The sequence below is a fragment of the Musca autumnalis genome, unplaced genomic scaffold, assembly GCF_047663935.1.
Source record: "Musca autumnalis isolate F117 unplaced genomic scaffold, ASM4766393v1 scaffold_1, whole genome shotgun sequence".
NCBI lineage: Eukaryota > Metazoa > Arthropoda > Insecta > Diptera > Muscidae > Musca > Musca autumnalis.
Window position 1 is genome coordinate 195,203,225 of NW_027411644.1, and position 18,641 is coordinate 195,221,865.

The 18,641-nt window shown below is 33.6% G+C and overlaps 1 protein-coding gene across 42 annotated transcripts in view; it reads left to right on the forward strand.

Annotated features, from left to right (window-relative positions):
- The window catches only part of Cyp304a1 (Probable cytochrome P450 304a1), a 162,199-nt gene that overhangs the window by 141,830 nt on the left and 1,728 nt on the right, over nucleotides 1-18,641 (forward strand). For 38 of the 42 annotated variants that reach the window (XM_073959502.1, XM_073959499.1, XM_073959506.1 and 35 more), the window contains 3 exons: nucleotides 14,215-14,466; nucleotides 15,090-15,964; nucleotides 18,456-18,600. In XM_073959502.1, the coding sequence (XP_073815603.1) occupies nucleotides 14,215-14,466; nucleotides 15,090-15,964; nucleotides 18,456-18,600 (1,272 nt within the window). Of the gene's footprint in view, nucleotides 1-10,153; nucleotides 10,575-10,937; nucleotides 11,093-11,268; nucleotides 12,052-14,214; nucleotides 14,467-15,089; nucleotides 15,965-18,455; nucleotides 18,601-18,641 lie in introns of those variants that run through there. The other 4 variants (XM_073959540.1, XM_073959541.1, XM_073959542.1 and 1 more) reach the window with 4 other exon arrangements.

The window sequence follows — 18,641 nt, forward strand, 5'->3', positions numbered from 1 at the left end:
TCAATCACATTTGAGTTCTCCAGTTAATCCAAGCGCATCTGATTTTACTTCATCGTCCTAAAGGTTTTTTATGTAGCCTTCCCATCACTAGTTCAGCTTTCACATGGACTCCAACTGGACTCCACTCCATTAAAAATTTCCGTCTCGTGAATTACCGCAAAAATGTTCGTATTTCTTTATTTTATAACAAATTCATAGAAATGTATACACTCTCTCTTGTTTATAGAATAAATGACTTCTCCAGCGCCGGGCAGGGATCAACCAACTGTTTTTTGTTTTTTTTTGTAGGGATCTCTAAAACTACTGCTTATTAATTGTATACATGGCAGGTAATTGTACCATGGTTGTATACAACGGAGTGCATTTTTCATAACTCCGTCATGGTAGAAGAAGAAAAGATTACAGCAATACCCAGCTGACTGAACTGGGCTGTAATGTTAGTTTCAAATTCCATACGACATTTTATATATTTATTTCTATGTTCGATGTATATTAGGGATATATATTTTTTGAAGAACAAATTTATTCGTCACACGCAGAGAAAAAAATATGTTTGATCCAACAATATTCCAAGAGCAAAATATGTATTGTTAACATATTGTTGGATTCCTCATGTAGTATTGTAAATCCAAAAATAGTTTGTGTCAACTGAACAATATTTCTCTCTTTTCTTCGAAAATTTGTTTCTCTTCTCTCGCTATTCGATGCCGTGTTGAAAAAACAATTTTGGTGAGTTGTGGTGTGTTTGTATGACATGCTGCCTTTACCTTTGTTTTTGTGTGTATGTACTTGTGAGACTCTTGTTTTTATTTGTTTCTGTTTTGTTTCATTCTTCTTTCCTTTTCATGTTTGTTATGGTGTTTAATTATTCCTTATGTTGTGGTGGGTTCTTGTGGCTTTTTGTTTGTCTTTGTTGTCAGCCAATGCAGCAAACCATGTATTGTGTTCATCAATGATTGCAATATTATACGCGACATTTATATCCAAGTTATGCGAAAAGTGTATATGAGAAGTGTATGCACTCAAATCAAAAATGTCTGGGCTGGTTTTCTGTATTGACAATACTTTTTGTAAACAAAATTAGATTATGATAGTTCCTACAATCGGTATTGTTAACGATTTTAACAATATTGCGGAAATTCGAAAGTTGTTTTTGTTTTCTATGTTTGGAACAAAAGATAGTATTTTTGGATTTGGATTACAATGTTTGAACAAAACAAATACATTTTTGGAACCAAAACATATATTTTTGTTCCAACAAAAGTGAAAAATATTTTTTCTGTGCGTGCAGAATAGAAAATATTGCCCATAAAGACTTCTTCATAACATTGACATGTAACCTCCTCCAAATCCGAACGACATGCCGCACACTAAAACACCGCTTATAGAGGCGGTGCAATATTTGTTAATATGCGTGGTATTTTGGTAAACTTGAAAAGAATAAAGCCCTAATAAACGTGTGCTATTTTGATTTAAAAAAAAAAAGTTTGAAGCAGCTTCTCTTTTTTCGATGAATTACCGGCGACCCCAAACATTTTTGCAAGAATTCTACTTTTTTGCGAGAAATTATGCATTTAGTGGAGTGATATGGAAACATTCAAATTGAAAATGTATCTAGGTCCCAATTTACATTAGGCGAGTTTACTTGCGGCAATTGTCAGTTTGAAGGAGGGAGAGGTGAGGTATATGGTAACCCTTTGCCTCTCAACACCCTCTCTCACCGACAAACTGACAATTGCCGCAAGTAAACTCGCCTAATGTAAATTGGGACTAGTTTTCATTCATGTTTTACAAAATATTCAAACAAATGTGAAAAATATTAGTTTTTTAAATTCCAATAATTTATAGACATTTCCTTATTTTGTTTACATTTATCTTTGACAGTAACGTTACAAACAAAAACTAATTCCTATGTGGTTGTTGTTGAGTTGTATTTGTTTTAGTACTTACTTTACCTGGTTTGTAACTCCGTGTGGACTGCATCGAAGGATGTTGTGAAATTAAAGGAAACATGTAAGAACAAAAAACGGCTTATCTGTCCGATACAGGCCAAAATTTAACTATAGAAAGGATGTAATAATGGACTTATGACATGGAAAGGGCATTATTGTTGTGACAATGGAAAATCAAATAATTTTCGTAAAAAACTTCAATTGTTAAATTAAAGCCCTGTTCCTTCATCTGGATTTCATTTGACGTTTAACCTATGGATTTGACAGTTGAAATCGAGTGGATTTCGTAAATGTAAACCAAGCATTACGCACTCTTGTTTGTCTTTGGAAGATTGAAGGGATTTACAAACTAATTTGCTTGTATGGATCTCTAAGCAACTGCTTTGTACAAACTTTTACAAAATGCTGTTCGATAACAAACTTGTAAAGTAAAAGAGAACGAATTTGGAGAGAATTTTGGAGACTTTTGTTACTGAGAACTTACAAGTTTTTGCAAGCAAAATTTTTCTTGTAAGAATTTGCAAGTTTGATCAGCTGATTTAAATTCGAATGTTTTGTGGCGGACTTTGCAATTCTTGGCGAAATGATATGGAAAGAGAATTATTTTTGTAGCAATGGATAATCAAAAAATTCTCGTAAACCACCTTCGATTGTTAAATTAAATCATATCCGCCAAACTTCTTGTTTGTCAAATCAGCTGACTTTTTGCAAGTCCTTGCAAATTGTTGTTCGATAACATTCTGCAAATTTTTAGCTTCGAGAGTGTAAAATTAGTGGAGAGAAGTTGCTGAGTACTTGCAAGTACTTTTTACTTGCGAAGTTATTGTACAGACCTATTATGTGCTAAAAATTGTCTGGTGTAATCGCGTAGTTAGTCCAAACTTCTGTAGCAGAAAATAGTAGAATGCTAGGTTTACATTCATGAAATCTACTAGATTTCAACTGTTAATTCCATTGCCTAAACATCAAATGAAATGCAATAGATTTCAGATGAGATTTCATTTGACGTACGTATAAGCAATGGAATTGACAGTTGAAATCCACTCGATTTCGTAAATTTAAACTTACTGGAAGAAAGCGTCATTCAGCGCCATTTTTGTTTAAGTACGGGAACGGTTTTCCAACACAAAATTGAAAAAATAATAAGTCTTATGCCAGGCTATGAAAATTTTCATTGAAAACGTTTTGCCATTTTCTTCCAAATTTTCATTGACGCCTACACACATACCCAGCAAAAAAGTTTGGAAGTAGTGCAATGCAGACTTATGATTTCAATACATCTTTCGATGCAGTCCACAAGGAGTTATGAAAAATGCACTGCACTCGATACATTTTAGAAGCACTCGCTTATTGATCCCTAGCCAAGCAAGCCAATTTTTTGATCCCTACAGTCGCAGTCTTTTTTTCTGAACACAAGAAAGAGTGTCTAAAATTATAAGAATTTGTTAAAAAAAATAAAGAAATACAAATTAAAGGTACGAACACTGCTAGAGATAGAGTTTTTTTTGGAAATCTGAACTGGAGTTGGAGGAAAAATGAAAAACCATTTGGATGATGAAGCAATTGCTCTGTTCCTGAACTTGCAAGAAGCTACTATTTTTTACTACGATAACATTTTTTCCTTTATGTTATCGGAAAAAATAGTAAAAATTAGTAGATTCTTGCAGCACTGGAACAGACCAAATATCAGCTGCGGTGTCACAAAAAGCAGAGCAGAGGAAGTAAACTCAGTTATGATCAAATTTAATGGAGAGTTTTTATAATTTGTATTAGTGTAATAAAGTTAATATTCTTGTTTACATGAATAAGCAATGTATTTTATTTATTTTGGGATATTTGCAATGGCTTGCATTTTATAGCATCTTTAGACTGCATTTAAATTCAATCCAAAATACTACATCAAAGGCTGCGATTTGGATCGAAAATGGAGTGCATCCTAGCTGTGTGCCGTGGAAGCAAAATGGAGTGCATCCTGGCTGCGCGCTCTCTTGTAAAATTCATAGGTGAATTCATAGGAAAAGATATACTCCAGCGGCAATTGTTATAGTGATTTAACTGCATCCTCGGATGCAAACTTTTTGCTGGGTATACATATGAAATCATAGCTTCGTTCCAGTACTTTTTTAATGGTAAAATGTGCAAAAGAGAAAACTGTCAAAAATGAGTCCAACGCATACACTTTCCCAAAATGTACAGGAATGGAAAAATGGCAGAAACGTCAAAAAAAACTGGAACAAATGTCAAAGTCGGCGTGTCAGCCATTTGGAAGCAAAAAACATGTTGCACATGTTTGCTCGGTCAAATTTGTCGTGTAAAAAGTTTCTAAAGAGAAAGCTATTCAGCGCCATTTTTGTTCAAAGAGAAGTGAACATTTTGCAACTTTTTTGGTGTACGGGAACGCATATCGGCTAAAAATGTGTTAAATGTGTAAAAACTTTTTAGTTCTAGAACGAAGCTATAGTTTCACCCCTTTCACACTTCATACCTATAAACTCATTTTCATGTTAATGAAAATTTTCATAGTCTGGCATAAGACTATTAGACAGTACTGTTTTGTAGGTTATGAAAGACAGCTAATTGTCCGTTTGCATATAACTGGAATTATTAAACCCACCCCAAGAAGGTTAAAATGGCAAAAAGTTCTAATGCAAGAATTGCAGGTTCCGGAACAGTGCTAATATGTGCGTTTCTTTACTTTAAAAACACGCAATTTATATGAGAGCAGTTCACCACTTTTACGATTTTTTCCCACTGTTACCATTTCTATAAGTAAAGGAACAGACCAATAAAAAACTCTTTATCTCAAATGATTGATTAAACACTCATGACGATACGCGATATTTTCTTTTTAAATTTCGGTCATTGACATTACTTTTGGAATAAAGAATAAAACAAAAATGCTATAATTTCATCATTAAATATATCATTAAATATAGGAATAAAAATGTGTTAATGACTTTGTAATCTGTGTTCGTCTGTGTGTTATAAAACTTTTTAATGTAGCACTGGTCAACACGACTTTTACTTCCTCTGATTTTTCGGGTGTTTCGATCTCAAATGCCATCTAGTACATTTACATATAACCGGTCTTAATAAATCCAATTAATTTCAAAAGTCAATTTCATTACGTATACGTAAAATAACTCAGCATAAAAATGTTAGAGGTTGTTTACACTATCAATGTCATATGACACGAAATAAAAACATCAACGCAGGCAATGTGGAGACGTAATTTTACTGCATTTTTTCTGGTGTGGACGCACAAACTAAATGGCGTAAGGAAAATTCCCAATATTGCACACATTAGCGAATCTATAACGATGGAAAATGTCAGTTTATATGACATTGATAGATAGTGTAAACTACCTGTTAACAGTACGTTTACATATGTATGTATAAGTGGATTTAGTAAATCCAATGGGTATCAATTGTCAAAGCCAAATTTATTCCTTACCTACCCTAATCATAATAAATTTATTAAATGTGATAAAGACTGGTGGAAAAGTTTCACTTTGTTATCAATGTATGAACAAAACAAATTTCAATTCATTTCATTGTCTTCATGATACTCATGGCAGAACTACCAGGTAGTGGTATCACACCAGCTGATCGAATATGAAAAGTCAAATCACTTTATAAAAAAATTATTTTTTTTGTAATTTCCCCAACAACATAAAGAAAGTTTTGACATAACATATTCAAAATTTTACGATGCCACTACCTGGGTAATTGTGCCATGATGATACTGTATTAAATTGGTTAATATGAATTTCGGTAATATAATTTCCACTTATCAGCGTTGCAATGCTAAAGTACATTTTCTTGTTTTTCGCATCACACGTTTTTGACATGGCACAATTTTTTTTTTCTCTGGAAATTCAAAAACCTCAGCATTCAACTCAAAATGTACATTGAACAGTTTGTTCTTTGTGATTTTATAGCATGAAAGATTACGAGTATAAAGCACGTGAAGAGTTATCGTTAATGGGCCATATAAAATTTATTTACAACGAATGGATGCAATCGCTCTAGAAAACTTTTGCTTTTGTTTATGAATACATGAGAGGGAAGCAAGGTAGCCATTTATCCGGGTTTAAAGTGTATATCACATTTACAGAAGAGCTTTTTTTAATTGTCAAAGCCAAATTTATTCCTTACCTACCCTAATCATAATAAATTTATTAAATGTGATAAAGACTGGTGGAAAAGTTTCACTTTGTTATCAATGTTTTAACAAAACAAATTTCAATTCATTTCATTGTCTTCATAATACTGTATTAAATTGGTTAATATGAATTTCAGCGTTGCAATGCTAAAGTACATTTTCTTGTTTTTGCATCACACGTTTTTGACATGACACAATTTTTTTCTCTGGAAATTCAAAAATCTCATATTTCAACTCAAAATGTACATTGAACTGTGTTGTTCTTTGTGATTTTATAGCATGAACGATTATAAAGCACGTGAAGTGTTATCGTTAATGGACCATATAAGATTTATTTACAACGAATGGAAGCAATCGTTCTAGAAAACTTTTGCTTTTGTTTATGAATAAATGGGAGGGAAGGGACTACTTTCCTTTATCCGGGTTTAAAGTGTATGTCATATTTACAGAAGAGCTTTTTTTGTCGTGTTTAATCCTCTTTATATGCATTTATTTGATAAAATTTGCCATATGCTTGGTTTACATTTACGAAATCCACTCGATTTCAACTGTCAAATCCATAGGTTAAACGTCAAATGAAATCCAGATGTGATTTCATTTGACGTTTGAACTATGGAATTGACAGTTGAAATCGAGTGGATTTCGTAAATGTAAACTTAGCAATACAAAATTAAATCCTCCCACGGCTGGATTGTTTTTAATTCCCTTACAAAATTCAGCTACTAAAGCTTTGTTTCAAAATAAGGAAGTTTCAACTATTTTTGCCAGTTTTGCAAGTTTTTGCGAAAAAACCGATCCGTACTCCGCGTTTCATGGCGCTATAATTACTAGTTGTCAAAATGCATTATTGTGAATGAAATCGAATACAAAAAGTAAAATCCACGGCAAGGCTTATTTACCAGGTCACGTAAGGAACACCGCAACAACATCTATAAACGTTTACGTGTTCATACAATGAATTCACATTGATTGTAGTATTTACTTTACCTGGTTTGTTCTACCATGTCATTTTCCGTAAAAAAAAAGAAAATCGAAAAAATGTCGCTTAAGGCCAGAACGGAATCAATCGTCGCTTGCTTTGCCTGCTTCCCAAATGTCAAATTATAAAGAAATGGCAGAGCCTCCTAAAGAGGAACGCAGGCGGATTTGCAAAGAGGCTCTGGCATTCCTTTATAATTTGACATTTGGGGAAGCAGGCAAAGCAAGCGACGATTGATTCTGTTCTGGCCTTAAGCGACATTTTGTCGATTTTCTTTTTTTACGAAAATTGACATTGTAGAACAAACCAGTAGTGCGATTCTCTAACACATTTTTTGAGTTACCGAAAAAAATCGGTAAAATTAAAACGCAAAATTATGAATGAAAAGTTCAAATAAAAGTTAACCACACTCTTGCTATCGGTAGAACTTTTCAACTGATTTTTGTTCGTCGCTAACTTACCGAAAAACATCGGTAATTACCGAAATTATAAGCATTTTAATTTTACCGACAATTGTCGGTAACTCAAAAAATGAGGTAGAGAATCGCACTACAGGTAAAGTAAATACTACAACAAATACAACTCAACAACAACCACATATAAATTTGTTTTTGTTTGTAAACGTTAGTGTCAACGTACATGCAAACAAAATAAAGCCCTCGGCACATACGGTCCGTTTAGTGACACGTTGCGACACGCGTTGTCCCAAAACAGTTAAATTATGTTTAACTTTAATGCGTCAGCCATGTTGTTGTTTTTCAAAAAAACTTGGCTTCACTTACACATTTTTCATGTGGTTGTTGTAACGCAACGCAGAACGCACCGTATGTGCCGAGCGCTTAAGGAAATGTCTATAAATTATTGGAATTTGAAAAACTAATAATTTTTCACATTTGATTGAATATTTTGAAAAACATGAATGAAAACTCGTTAGATTTTCAATTTGAATGTTTCCATATCATTCCACTAAATGCATTATTTCTCGCAGAAAGTATAATTCTTGCAAATATGTTTGAGGTCGCTGGAAATTCATTGAAAAAGGAGAAGCTGTTTTAATCTTTTGTTTTTGAAAACAAAATAGCACATGTTTATTAGGGCTTTACTTTTTTCAAACTCTATAAGCGGTTTTTTAGTTTGCGGCACGTCTTTCGGACTTGGAGGAGGTTACATGGCATTTATATGAAGAAGTCTTTATGGAAAATAGTTTTTTTTTTTATGAATATATTTTTCTTCAAAAAATATATATCCCTAAAATACATCGAACATAGAAATAAATATATAAAATGTCGTATGGAATTTGACACTAACATTGCAGCCCATTTCAGTCAGCTGACTATTGCTGCTACCTTTTCTTGTTCTACCATGGGAAATTGATAAATTTTGATGTAATAGTACGGTTACATTACAGTTTTTGCCGGGTTAACCCACTTCATGAGGATTTGTTTGACGTTTGCGCTGTGGAATTGGCATTTGAAACTCAAACCCACTGGGTTAATCCGGTTACATTTTTAGTTGACAGCGAATTGTCGCTTACATCAAAATTGCACATTAACATAGGACAAAGCTACACGCTGAAACTTTCATACGAAACTTTCCCATTATTTTGGCGTTTATAGATCGAGTTCCATACTAAAGTGATTTTATGAAATTACTGTATTGGGGAACTCGACCTAAGAACGCCAAAATAATGGGAAAGTTTCGTATGAAAGTTTCAGCGTGTGGCTTTAGAGATACCATCATGGCACAATTACCTAGGTAGATGCGTCAGCCCAGCTGATCGAATTTAAAACGTCAAAAAAACTAGGAATTCGCCATGAAAAATCAAAACAAAAAACCATATGATTCGGTAAGTAAGAGACAGCATGTCTACACTTTATAGACAAACGCAAGCGATAAAAAGAGACAACAAGAGACCATTTGGCGAAAATTTTGACAGTTTACATTACAAAAAAAGTTGCTTTGTTTTAGCAATTCGCCGATGCATCTACCTTTGTAAGTCCCGGTCCACACTAGAGTAAATTTCATTAAAAAATTTCATGAAATTAGGTGTTCTTAGGCCGAATTCCCCATTACAGCAATTTCATGATTTTATTCTACTATGGAACTCAATCTAGAGACTCATAATTTCATGTTAAAATTTCAGTGAAATTATTCTAGTGTGGCCCGGGACTAATTGTACCATGCACCTTGTTTACAAATTTTGACATTTTACATTACAAAAAAAAGTTCCTTTATTGGAGGAATTCGCCGGCGCATCTACCTAGGTAAATGTGCCATGTATACCATGTAGTTATTGGACTATATTGCAAGAAATACGCTTTAATCTTTTAATTTTTGGAATAAATACTAGCTATAAAAGAAAGTTACTTTGTTTTTAAATTGTAGATGTGTTCCAAATATTTTTAATGTAACCGCCACTTCTTAACGTACTAGTCTGATTGCGTGACAGCGAAAAAGATGTAAGCGACATAAATTACCGTTATATTGAAGATATTCCACAAATTAATTATTTGTTTAGTAAATAGGACTAAAGGCCTGCGTACATAAGCTGCTCTGCCTGATTGCCTTGCTTTCCTGCTTCATTTTTGACATAAAAAAATAAAAGAATAAAGAAGGCCGAGGAAATTTCGAACTGGGTTGCCCTTTTCTTTTTTATTCTTTTATCAGAAGTAAGTAAGGTAAGCAGGCAAGGCAGCTTATGTACGCAGGCCTTAAGTAACGATACTATAACAAAATCTAATAAAAAAATCTTGCTTAGATCAAAAGTTATTCAATAAAAACCGTATCCTCAAAAATTTGCTTTTTGTCGCTTACACCTTTTTCGCAGGAAGGCCTCGATATGATGTTTACATTTTTATTTATTTATATTTCAATAAATGTTGGCACCACAAAAAGTAAGCTAAAGACCAGAGTATCGGGACACAGATCGGACCAAAAAGCCTGTAATAAACAGCTGGGGCAAAAAACTGACCTAGCAGCCCACTGTGCCATAACCAATCACACACCTGATTTTAACAATATTAAAATCTTGACTCAAGAGGCAAATTACAATAAACGTTACACTCTTGAGAAGTTACACATCATAAACACTCCAAATGATATTCGACTTAACTACAAAATAGACACTGACAATTGTGCTCAAATGTATAGACATACAGTAAACAAATACAGACGTGACAAACTTCAGTTGAAGAAAGCTCTTGGAAGCAGATAAACCAAAACTCTCTTTCAAGTAATTTAATTGGCAATAATTTTTAATTACACCAATTAACATAATTATTACTTGTAGTTCCCTGAAGATGATTGGAGAGTCCAATCGAAATATTGGAAAATAATTAAAAACCATATTAAAACAAACACCTAGTTTTATTTAAAAAAAAACGTGTAGCCGAACAATACCTAGAATACAAATATTTCAATAAATATATTAACGGTTCTTCGAACCGGGGTATGCAGCAAGCAGTAGCAACATCCACAAGTATATCGACAGGAAATCATGTATATGAATATATGATGAAGTATTCGTCGTTCAACAAGCAAATGCGCGTAATGGCTTATATACTGCGGTTTATAAAACATAAATAAAATCAAACACCGCTCTTTTTGGATGCTAATTCAATTCTAAATATTTATTGAAAAATATTTTCTTAAATGCTACCTATACTATTCTATCTTATGCTTTGTTTAAATTTACGAAATCCTCTCGATTTCAACTGTCAATTCCATTGCATAAACGTCAAATGAAATCCCATGGATTTCAGATGAGTTTTCATTTGACGTATACGCAAAGGAATTGACAGTTGAAATCGAGAGGATTTCGTAAATTTAAACAAAGCATTAGCCTATACGCAGACATACCTTGCATCTTATCAACGCAAGCAGCGCACATGGAGAGTGTTTTGTCCCCCCATGCTACAGTGTATGCCTTCTATTGATCGCGTCACTATCTTTGTGTGTGGACCTTATTACATTATTTCATGGTAGAATCATTACAAGGTAAGGCATAGCAAACAGCTGATTACATTTTTTTTCTATTTGTTTGCTTATTCTTTCAACTCAGTATAACAAATTGTGTATGTATGTGTATGGTTTTGAAAAATATGACAAAATATTTTATACATATTAAAATTCAGTCGAAATGAAAATTGTTATTACAACATTTATTATTTATATTTATCACAACATTGTGATGAAACTAATTTTTGAACATATACAGAAGCTGACTCTATAAAGAAAAATTAGACTCCCATTCATTTTTCGCGTTTTTAGTTAATTATCCAAAATATCAAATAAACAGTACAACCTGCTGTATATTCAGTTATGGTAATTCTGACAGAATAAGCAAATACACTCAGGCCTTGTTTTTCACAATTTGTTCGAACCTGACCTACCTTCCAAATTATTGTACCATGACATTATTTATTCTCTGTACACACACACACATCGATTTCACAACCCATTATGATAATTGATACATTTATTCTAATGTACTTAAGCTATTATCATAAATCTTAAATACTTAAAAATAACATAAGTGTTTTATTCTAAATCGTCTAAATTGAAAGTGCCATGCCATGTTCATAATTTTATGGACACGGTGTATTACACAAAAAGACCGAAAATAATCACACACAGTGCACAATTGCTTCACCCATATGTGTTCGGCTAATGCGTTATCAACCCGAATGGGCGGGATCTCTTTCTTTTTGTTGCAATGAAAAAATGCACATTAAACGAATAATTAAAAAACATATTTCAGTTGAGTACCGAAAGTCATAGTACATTGTTATTGTTAAACGGATGCAGGCTCCGTCGATTGGTTGTATTTTCCTTGTTAATAAGTGTTAAGGAAGGATTTAAGATGATAACGTACTTGCTATTGTTGAGTTGCATTAGTCTATTCATTTACGCTTCGTATAAATATGCAGTGTCCAAACCCAAAGGATTTCCTCCGGGTAAATAATAAAACAAAAACGTATAATTAAACAAAAACAATACTACTTAAAATATTAATATATAAATAATGAATAAAATGCAAAACAACGAATTTCTTAGTGGAAGTGTTTAAATATTAATTGTTATAAATATCACATCTCTGCGAATTGTTATGTGTAACGTGTAATTTGAAAAACGCCACCATAAAGACCATTGGTCTGTTCCAGAACTGCAAGTAACATAAAGGAAAAAATGTTATCGTAGTAGAAAATAGTAACGACTTGCAGGTTCTGGAACAGACCACATAACTCAATGAATTTTTTGCTTAGTCCATATTTACTTTAGGCAATTTTCCGTGCGGCAATTGTCAGTTTGTAGGTGAGAGAGGGTATTGAGAGGCAAAAGGTTACCGTTGGTCTGTTCCAGTACTGCAAGAATCTACTAATTTTTACTATTTTTTTCGATAACATAAAGGAAAAAATGTTATTGTAGTAAAAAATAGTAGCTTCTTGCAGGTTCTGGAACAGAGCACGTATGTCTCACCTCTTTTCTTGGCTTACTAGGAGTTTACACAAGACAGGCTGTCTACAATACAACTCTGATTTACAAACACATACATACATACATACATTTGTCGTCTGTCTCCCAGCTGTCCATCATTTTTTCACAGACAGTGGGGTTAACAAATTTGTGATATTTTTGTTAAAAAGAAGTGAGATGCTAATTGAAATGTGTTGGAAACAAAAGAACATGAAATAAAGCAAAATATGTGAACGGAAAACAAAAAGAAACCGACGATTTTCATTCATTATTTTACAAATGTTTTTGCTGTTGTCTGGACGCCTACGTCACACAGCATGTTTTGGGTTTTTGACAATCAATACATGTATGGTCTGTTCCTTTACTTTTAAAAATGGTAACAGTGGCAGAAAATGGTAAAAGTGGTAAACTGCTATCATATAAATTGTATGCTATTAAAAGTAAGGGAACACTTTACAGGTTAAAAATGGTAAGAAATGGTAACCTCAGGCACGTAAAGGAACAGAGCAGTACTCAACTGTCAAAATCATTGCTCAATTTCCCTGCGTTTACACATGACAGGACTGTCTGTGAAAATATGATGGACAGGTGGAGACAGCCGACAAGGGTATGTAGCTGTTAGTAAATCAGAGTTGTATTTGCAGACAGTTATTCAGTTCCAGAACCTGCAATAAGCTACTACTTTTTACTACAATAACATTTTTTCCTTTATGTTATCGAAAAAAATAGTAAAAATTAGATTCTTGCATTACTGGAACAGACCAAGTATGTCTTGTGTAAACGCCTAGTTATTATATGGTTGGGCAGGGACAGGGACTCAATTCTGTTTCTATGAAAATGTGAAATGAAAACTTTTATAAAGGAGAAAACTGTCAAATGAAAAATTTTATAAAGAAAATATTTTTCATTTCAAATTTTCATAGAACAAGAATCCAGCCCAAGAATCTAAAAAACAACTCTGAAGCTGGTTTGCTTATAACTTCAAAATGACTAATAACAAATTCAACAAGTTTTGTTTATTTGTCAATGTTTCTTTTGTTTTCATTTAATTTTTAATACCTATTACATTTACATCTATTAAACGACCAAAATGTTTCTAAGTGGTTGATTATGGATAGCAACTCAACTGTAGTTGCGTTGCCAGATGAGAAAATCATACAATTAAAATAAATGAAACGACTGAACTTTTTGTAAAATCTATTCAATATCCGTGTTTTTAACCTTCAGCTATTAATTTAATTGTAAAAAAGTAAGCAATTTAATGCGGAAATGGAAATTGCTATTATTAAATTTGCTGTCGGCAACGCAACTGGAGTTGGGTTGCTATCCATAATCGACCCCTAAATTTCCAAAGTAATGTCGTAACATATGGCGCCCAACGTGAATACCCAACAATAGCAGGCCTTTATTGCTCAGTCCATATTTACATTCGGCAATTTTCCTTCCGGCAATTATCAGTTTGTAGGTCAGAGAGGTGATGCATATGGTAAACCTTTGCCTATCGACACCCTCACTCACCAACAAACTGACAATTGCCGCAAGGAAAATTGCCTAATGTAAATATGGACTTACTAACAGGACCATATCCACTATTAACGTACTTCTTCAAAATTAAACAAATGTTCATATTTTATACATTTCAGCCATACCCCGGATGCCGTTCTTTGGTAGTTATCTCCTGATGATGCTTGCAAATTTTCGCTATCTTCACAAAGGTGTTTGGAAATTTGCCAAATGGTTAAAATCAGATATTATTGGTTTACACATGGGTCCATATCCTATTGTTGTGGTACACAATGCTGAAGGTGTGCGAGAAGTTTTGAATCGTAAGGAATTCGATGGACGACCAGCATTACTTGTAGCACAAATACGAGAGCCTAGTTGGAAAATTGCTGGTAAGTGAAAAGTGATGCCAACGTTTGTTTTTAAACTACACTCATGTTGAATCCATGGCGCAATTAACGGGTCCCCCAGCAAAAACAGATGATCATGATTTTTTACATTAAATCTCAGAATTCTGTTAACATTTTGTACTGTGATTCAATCATTTGACAGCTCAAATCACCATCGGCTGTAGTTTACATTAGGACATGTTAATTGAGCCCTGTGTAAAATCATTCCAAATGCTTCCAAATTAGTAACGTAATATCTTTAAGGGCTCGACACATACGGTCCGTTGTGAGACGCGTCCCTCTTATAAAACAACAACCACTTGAAAAATGTATAAGTGATGCCAAGTTTGTTCTTGAAGTTTTCATGTTGTTGTTGTAACGCGACAATCAACGGAACGTATGTGCCGATCCCTTTGTCCCGGTAAACACTAGCGCGAATTTCATTAAAAAATTTCATGAAATTAGGCGTTCTTAAATCGAATTCCCCACTACAGCAATTTTGTGATTTTACACTATTTTGGAAGTCGATCTAGAGACGCATAATTTCATGCAATTTTTTTAATGAAATCTCTCTAGTGTGGACCGGGACTTTATGAATGACTTTTAAAAACACGTTTCACTTGCAGGAATTTTCTTCAAAGATGGTCCTGAATGGGCCGAACAGAGGCGTTTCATTTTACGCTATCTTAGAGACTTTGGTTTTGGTCGCCGCTTTCAAGAACTCGAACTTGTGATACAGGAAGAAATAACAGACATGATCAACTTAATACGCAATGGACCACAATATGAACATGAAAAGCAATTTATCGCAGAGGGAGGATATCGGATCCTTATGCCATATTTCTTTAGTCCTTTCTCCGCCAATAGTGTTTATCATATTGTATTTAATGAACGATATCCACGCAACGAACAAGCTGAGCTCTGGAAATTGATACGCCTCGGTGTACAATTTCAACGCAAAAATGATGATTATGGTAAACTTGTTAGTATTATGCCATGGATACGCCATATTTTTCCAAATTGGAGTTCATATAATCAATTAATGGAATCAAATACTTATATGTATAACTTTTATGAGAAACTAGTCGATCGTCATATAGAGACTTATGATGAATCGTCGGAACGTAATTTTGTTGATTTATATATACGGGAGATGAAGAAGGCCGAAATGGAGGGTACAACAGATACAACAAGTTTCAAACATAATCAATTTGTAATGGGTTTATTGGATTTCACATTTCCCGCCTTTACTGCTGTGGGAATGCAATTGTCATTTTTGGTACAATACTTCCTACTATATCCAGAGGTACAGAAAAAAATCCAAAAGGAAATTGATAGCGTTGTGGGCGGTGGTCGTTTGCCGAATTTAAATGATCGTAAAGATTTACACTATACTGAGGCAACGGTACGTGAGATATTAAGGATTGAAACATTGGTGCCATCAAATGTACCACATCGTGCCCAAGTGGATACGGAACTAATGGGATATAGTGTTCCAAAGGTAAGATTATATTTTTTATTCAAATATGTATGTAGATTTTTCAGGTGCAATAAATCACTGGTCCTTCAGCTACGTTATCGTGAACTTACGGGTGGCCAACGTAGGCATCAGCTATGCTCGCATTTAGTCAGTGGTTCGAAAACTGGTAAGAACATCAAATTTTACGGTGGTGACAGAACCCATTGCTGAAATTGTTGAGTATGTAGTCTTGTGCATATATTCGACGCGTTGTTCGGATTCAGAATCAGGCTTATTAGATATGACATCATTAGCCGGATTTAGCCCATTATCAGGTTTTATTAGCTAAATCCGCCCAAAATCTACCAGATTTCCCATACAAAAATAAATCCTCGTATTGAATGGATTTGTTTTAAATCCGGCACAAATACTCGTATACAACTCTGTTTTTTGCAACATGTTGCTAAGTCCCGGGCCACACTACAGTAATTTCACTGAAATTTTGATATGAAATTATGCGTCTTTAGATCGACGTCCATAGTAGAGTAAAATCATAAAAATGCTGTAGTGTGGAATTCGATTTAAGAACACCTAATTTCATGAAATTTTTTAATGAAATTCACGCTAGTGTGGACCGGGACTAAAGTTGCAAGCTGGCATAAGAAACAAGGTAGATGCATCGGTGAATCGCTACAGCAAAAATAGTTTAAAATGTCAAAATTTGTAAACAATCCGAAAAAATAAATTTGCTTTTATATACAAAGTTGATTTTAATCTACCAAGACTAAAATTAACGATGTCTATACAATAAAATAATTCTTTATTTGCTCATTAGTGAGCATTAGTAGCATAATGTGCTAACATATTCCATATTAAACAATAAATTTGTAAAATTTTTGAGAAGAATTCAATTTACAACAATTTCTTCTGACGTTTCAAATTCGATCAGATGGGCTAATGCATCTACCTTGGTAATTGTGCTACGAAAATCAGCTGACTGCCGTTTAAATCCTCCAAAGGTATATCTAAATGCAATGGGATTTGTACTGGATTTATTAAATCCAGTTGAGGATTTACGGCTAGTCTAAATGAGCTTTTATTAATATTCCAGAAGTTCCCCTTTTACCACTTTCATAGAAGTTCGCGCAAATCTATACATACCATCGTTCTTTTTTTTTTGGAGGTCGATTCAGACCAAGAGACATAATTGTTGTCTCCTTTCCCCGCAACCCAAATATCCCGTACAAATATCCCGTAATAGGTCATTTAGACTAGCCATAAATCCTCGACTGGATTTAATAAATCCGGTACAAATCTCATTGCATTTAGATATACCTTTTGGAGGATTTAAATGGCAGTCAGCTGATTTTTATTCATAGCACAATTATCAAGGTAGATGCATCCGCCCATATGATCGAATTTGAAACGTCAAAAGAAGTTGTTGTAAATTGAATTCGTCTCAAAAAACATGCGCCAAATTACTAATTTACTGTTTAATATTGAAAATGATAGCACATTATGCTAATAAATGATAACTAAAATAAATAAGGAATTATTTTATCGTTTAGACATCGTAAATATTAGTCTTGGTTGATTAAAATCAACTTTGTGCATCAAAACAAATTAAATTTCTCCGCCTTGTTTACAAATTTTGACATTTTGAATTATTTTTATTGTAGCAATTCACCGATGCATCTGCCTTGTTTCTTGTGCCAGACTGTTTTTGTATTTTCTAGCAACATGTTGCAGAAAACCGAGTTGTATAAGAGGATTTATGCCGGATTTAAAACAAATCCACTCAATACGAGGATTTATTTTTGTATGGGAAATCTGGTAGATTTTGGCCGAATTTAGCAAATAAAAACTGATAATGCGCTAAATCCGGCTAATGATGTCATATCTAAATGACCTATAAGATATCAGAGTCTCTGTTCCAATACGATATATATCTAAAGCAATTCCTAAAATGCAAGACTGTAGTGCTAAACCTATTAAACGAAGTACAGATTAATTGTTTTGCAGCTTCTGTGGTTTCCACATTTTATAACCTTCGGAACTTTGACATTTTTACTAGACGAGCAACTAAAACGCTGTTAATAAATTCAAATGTTGTTAATCTTAAATAACTTATTGTTTGTTGTTTTCGTTTATTATCACAAAGAGCCTCTGAATTATGGTGGCGGACCCGATTGTATAGTTTGATTGATGATACTGATTGACAGTTATGAATGACACGTTTGAACTGTAACGTTCCTTAAAGTGCATTCTATTTTTATAAACAGCAACACAAAATATAACAGCGACATACAGAGGCGTATAGAAAGATGAGAAGGAAACTACAAGTTTGTATTCTTGCATAATAAAGAATCTTACATAAAGTTCCTGATGATATAGGTCAGAGACTTTGTTCAGCTTCCATATAACAGCACACTAGCATTTTAGGTTTTTGGAACACATTTGTCAACTTATCACCATCTTTACTTGTTCTATGCTGAATTATTTAACTAACTCCATTATTGTCCTTTCCTTACAGGATACCCTTGTCTTGACCAGCTTGTATGCCTTTCACAATGATGAACGTGTTTGGGGTGATCCACAAAACTTCCGTCCCGAAAGATTTTTAGATGAAAATGGAAAATTATGCCTCAAAAAAGATGTTTCATTGCCCTTTGGTGCAGGTTAGTAAAAAGTTAATAATTTTCATATTATTTTTAATAAG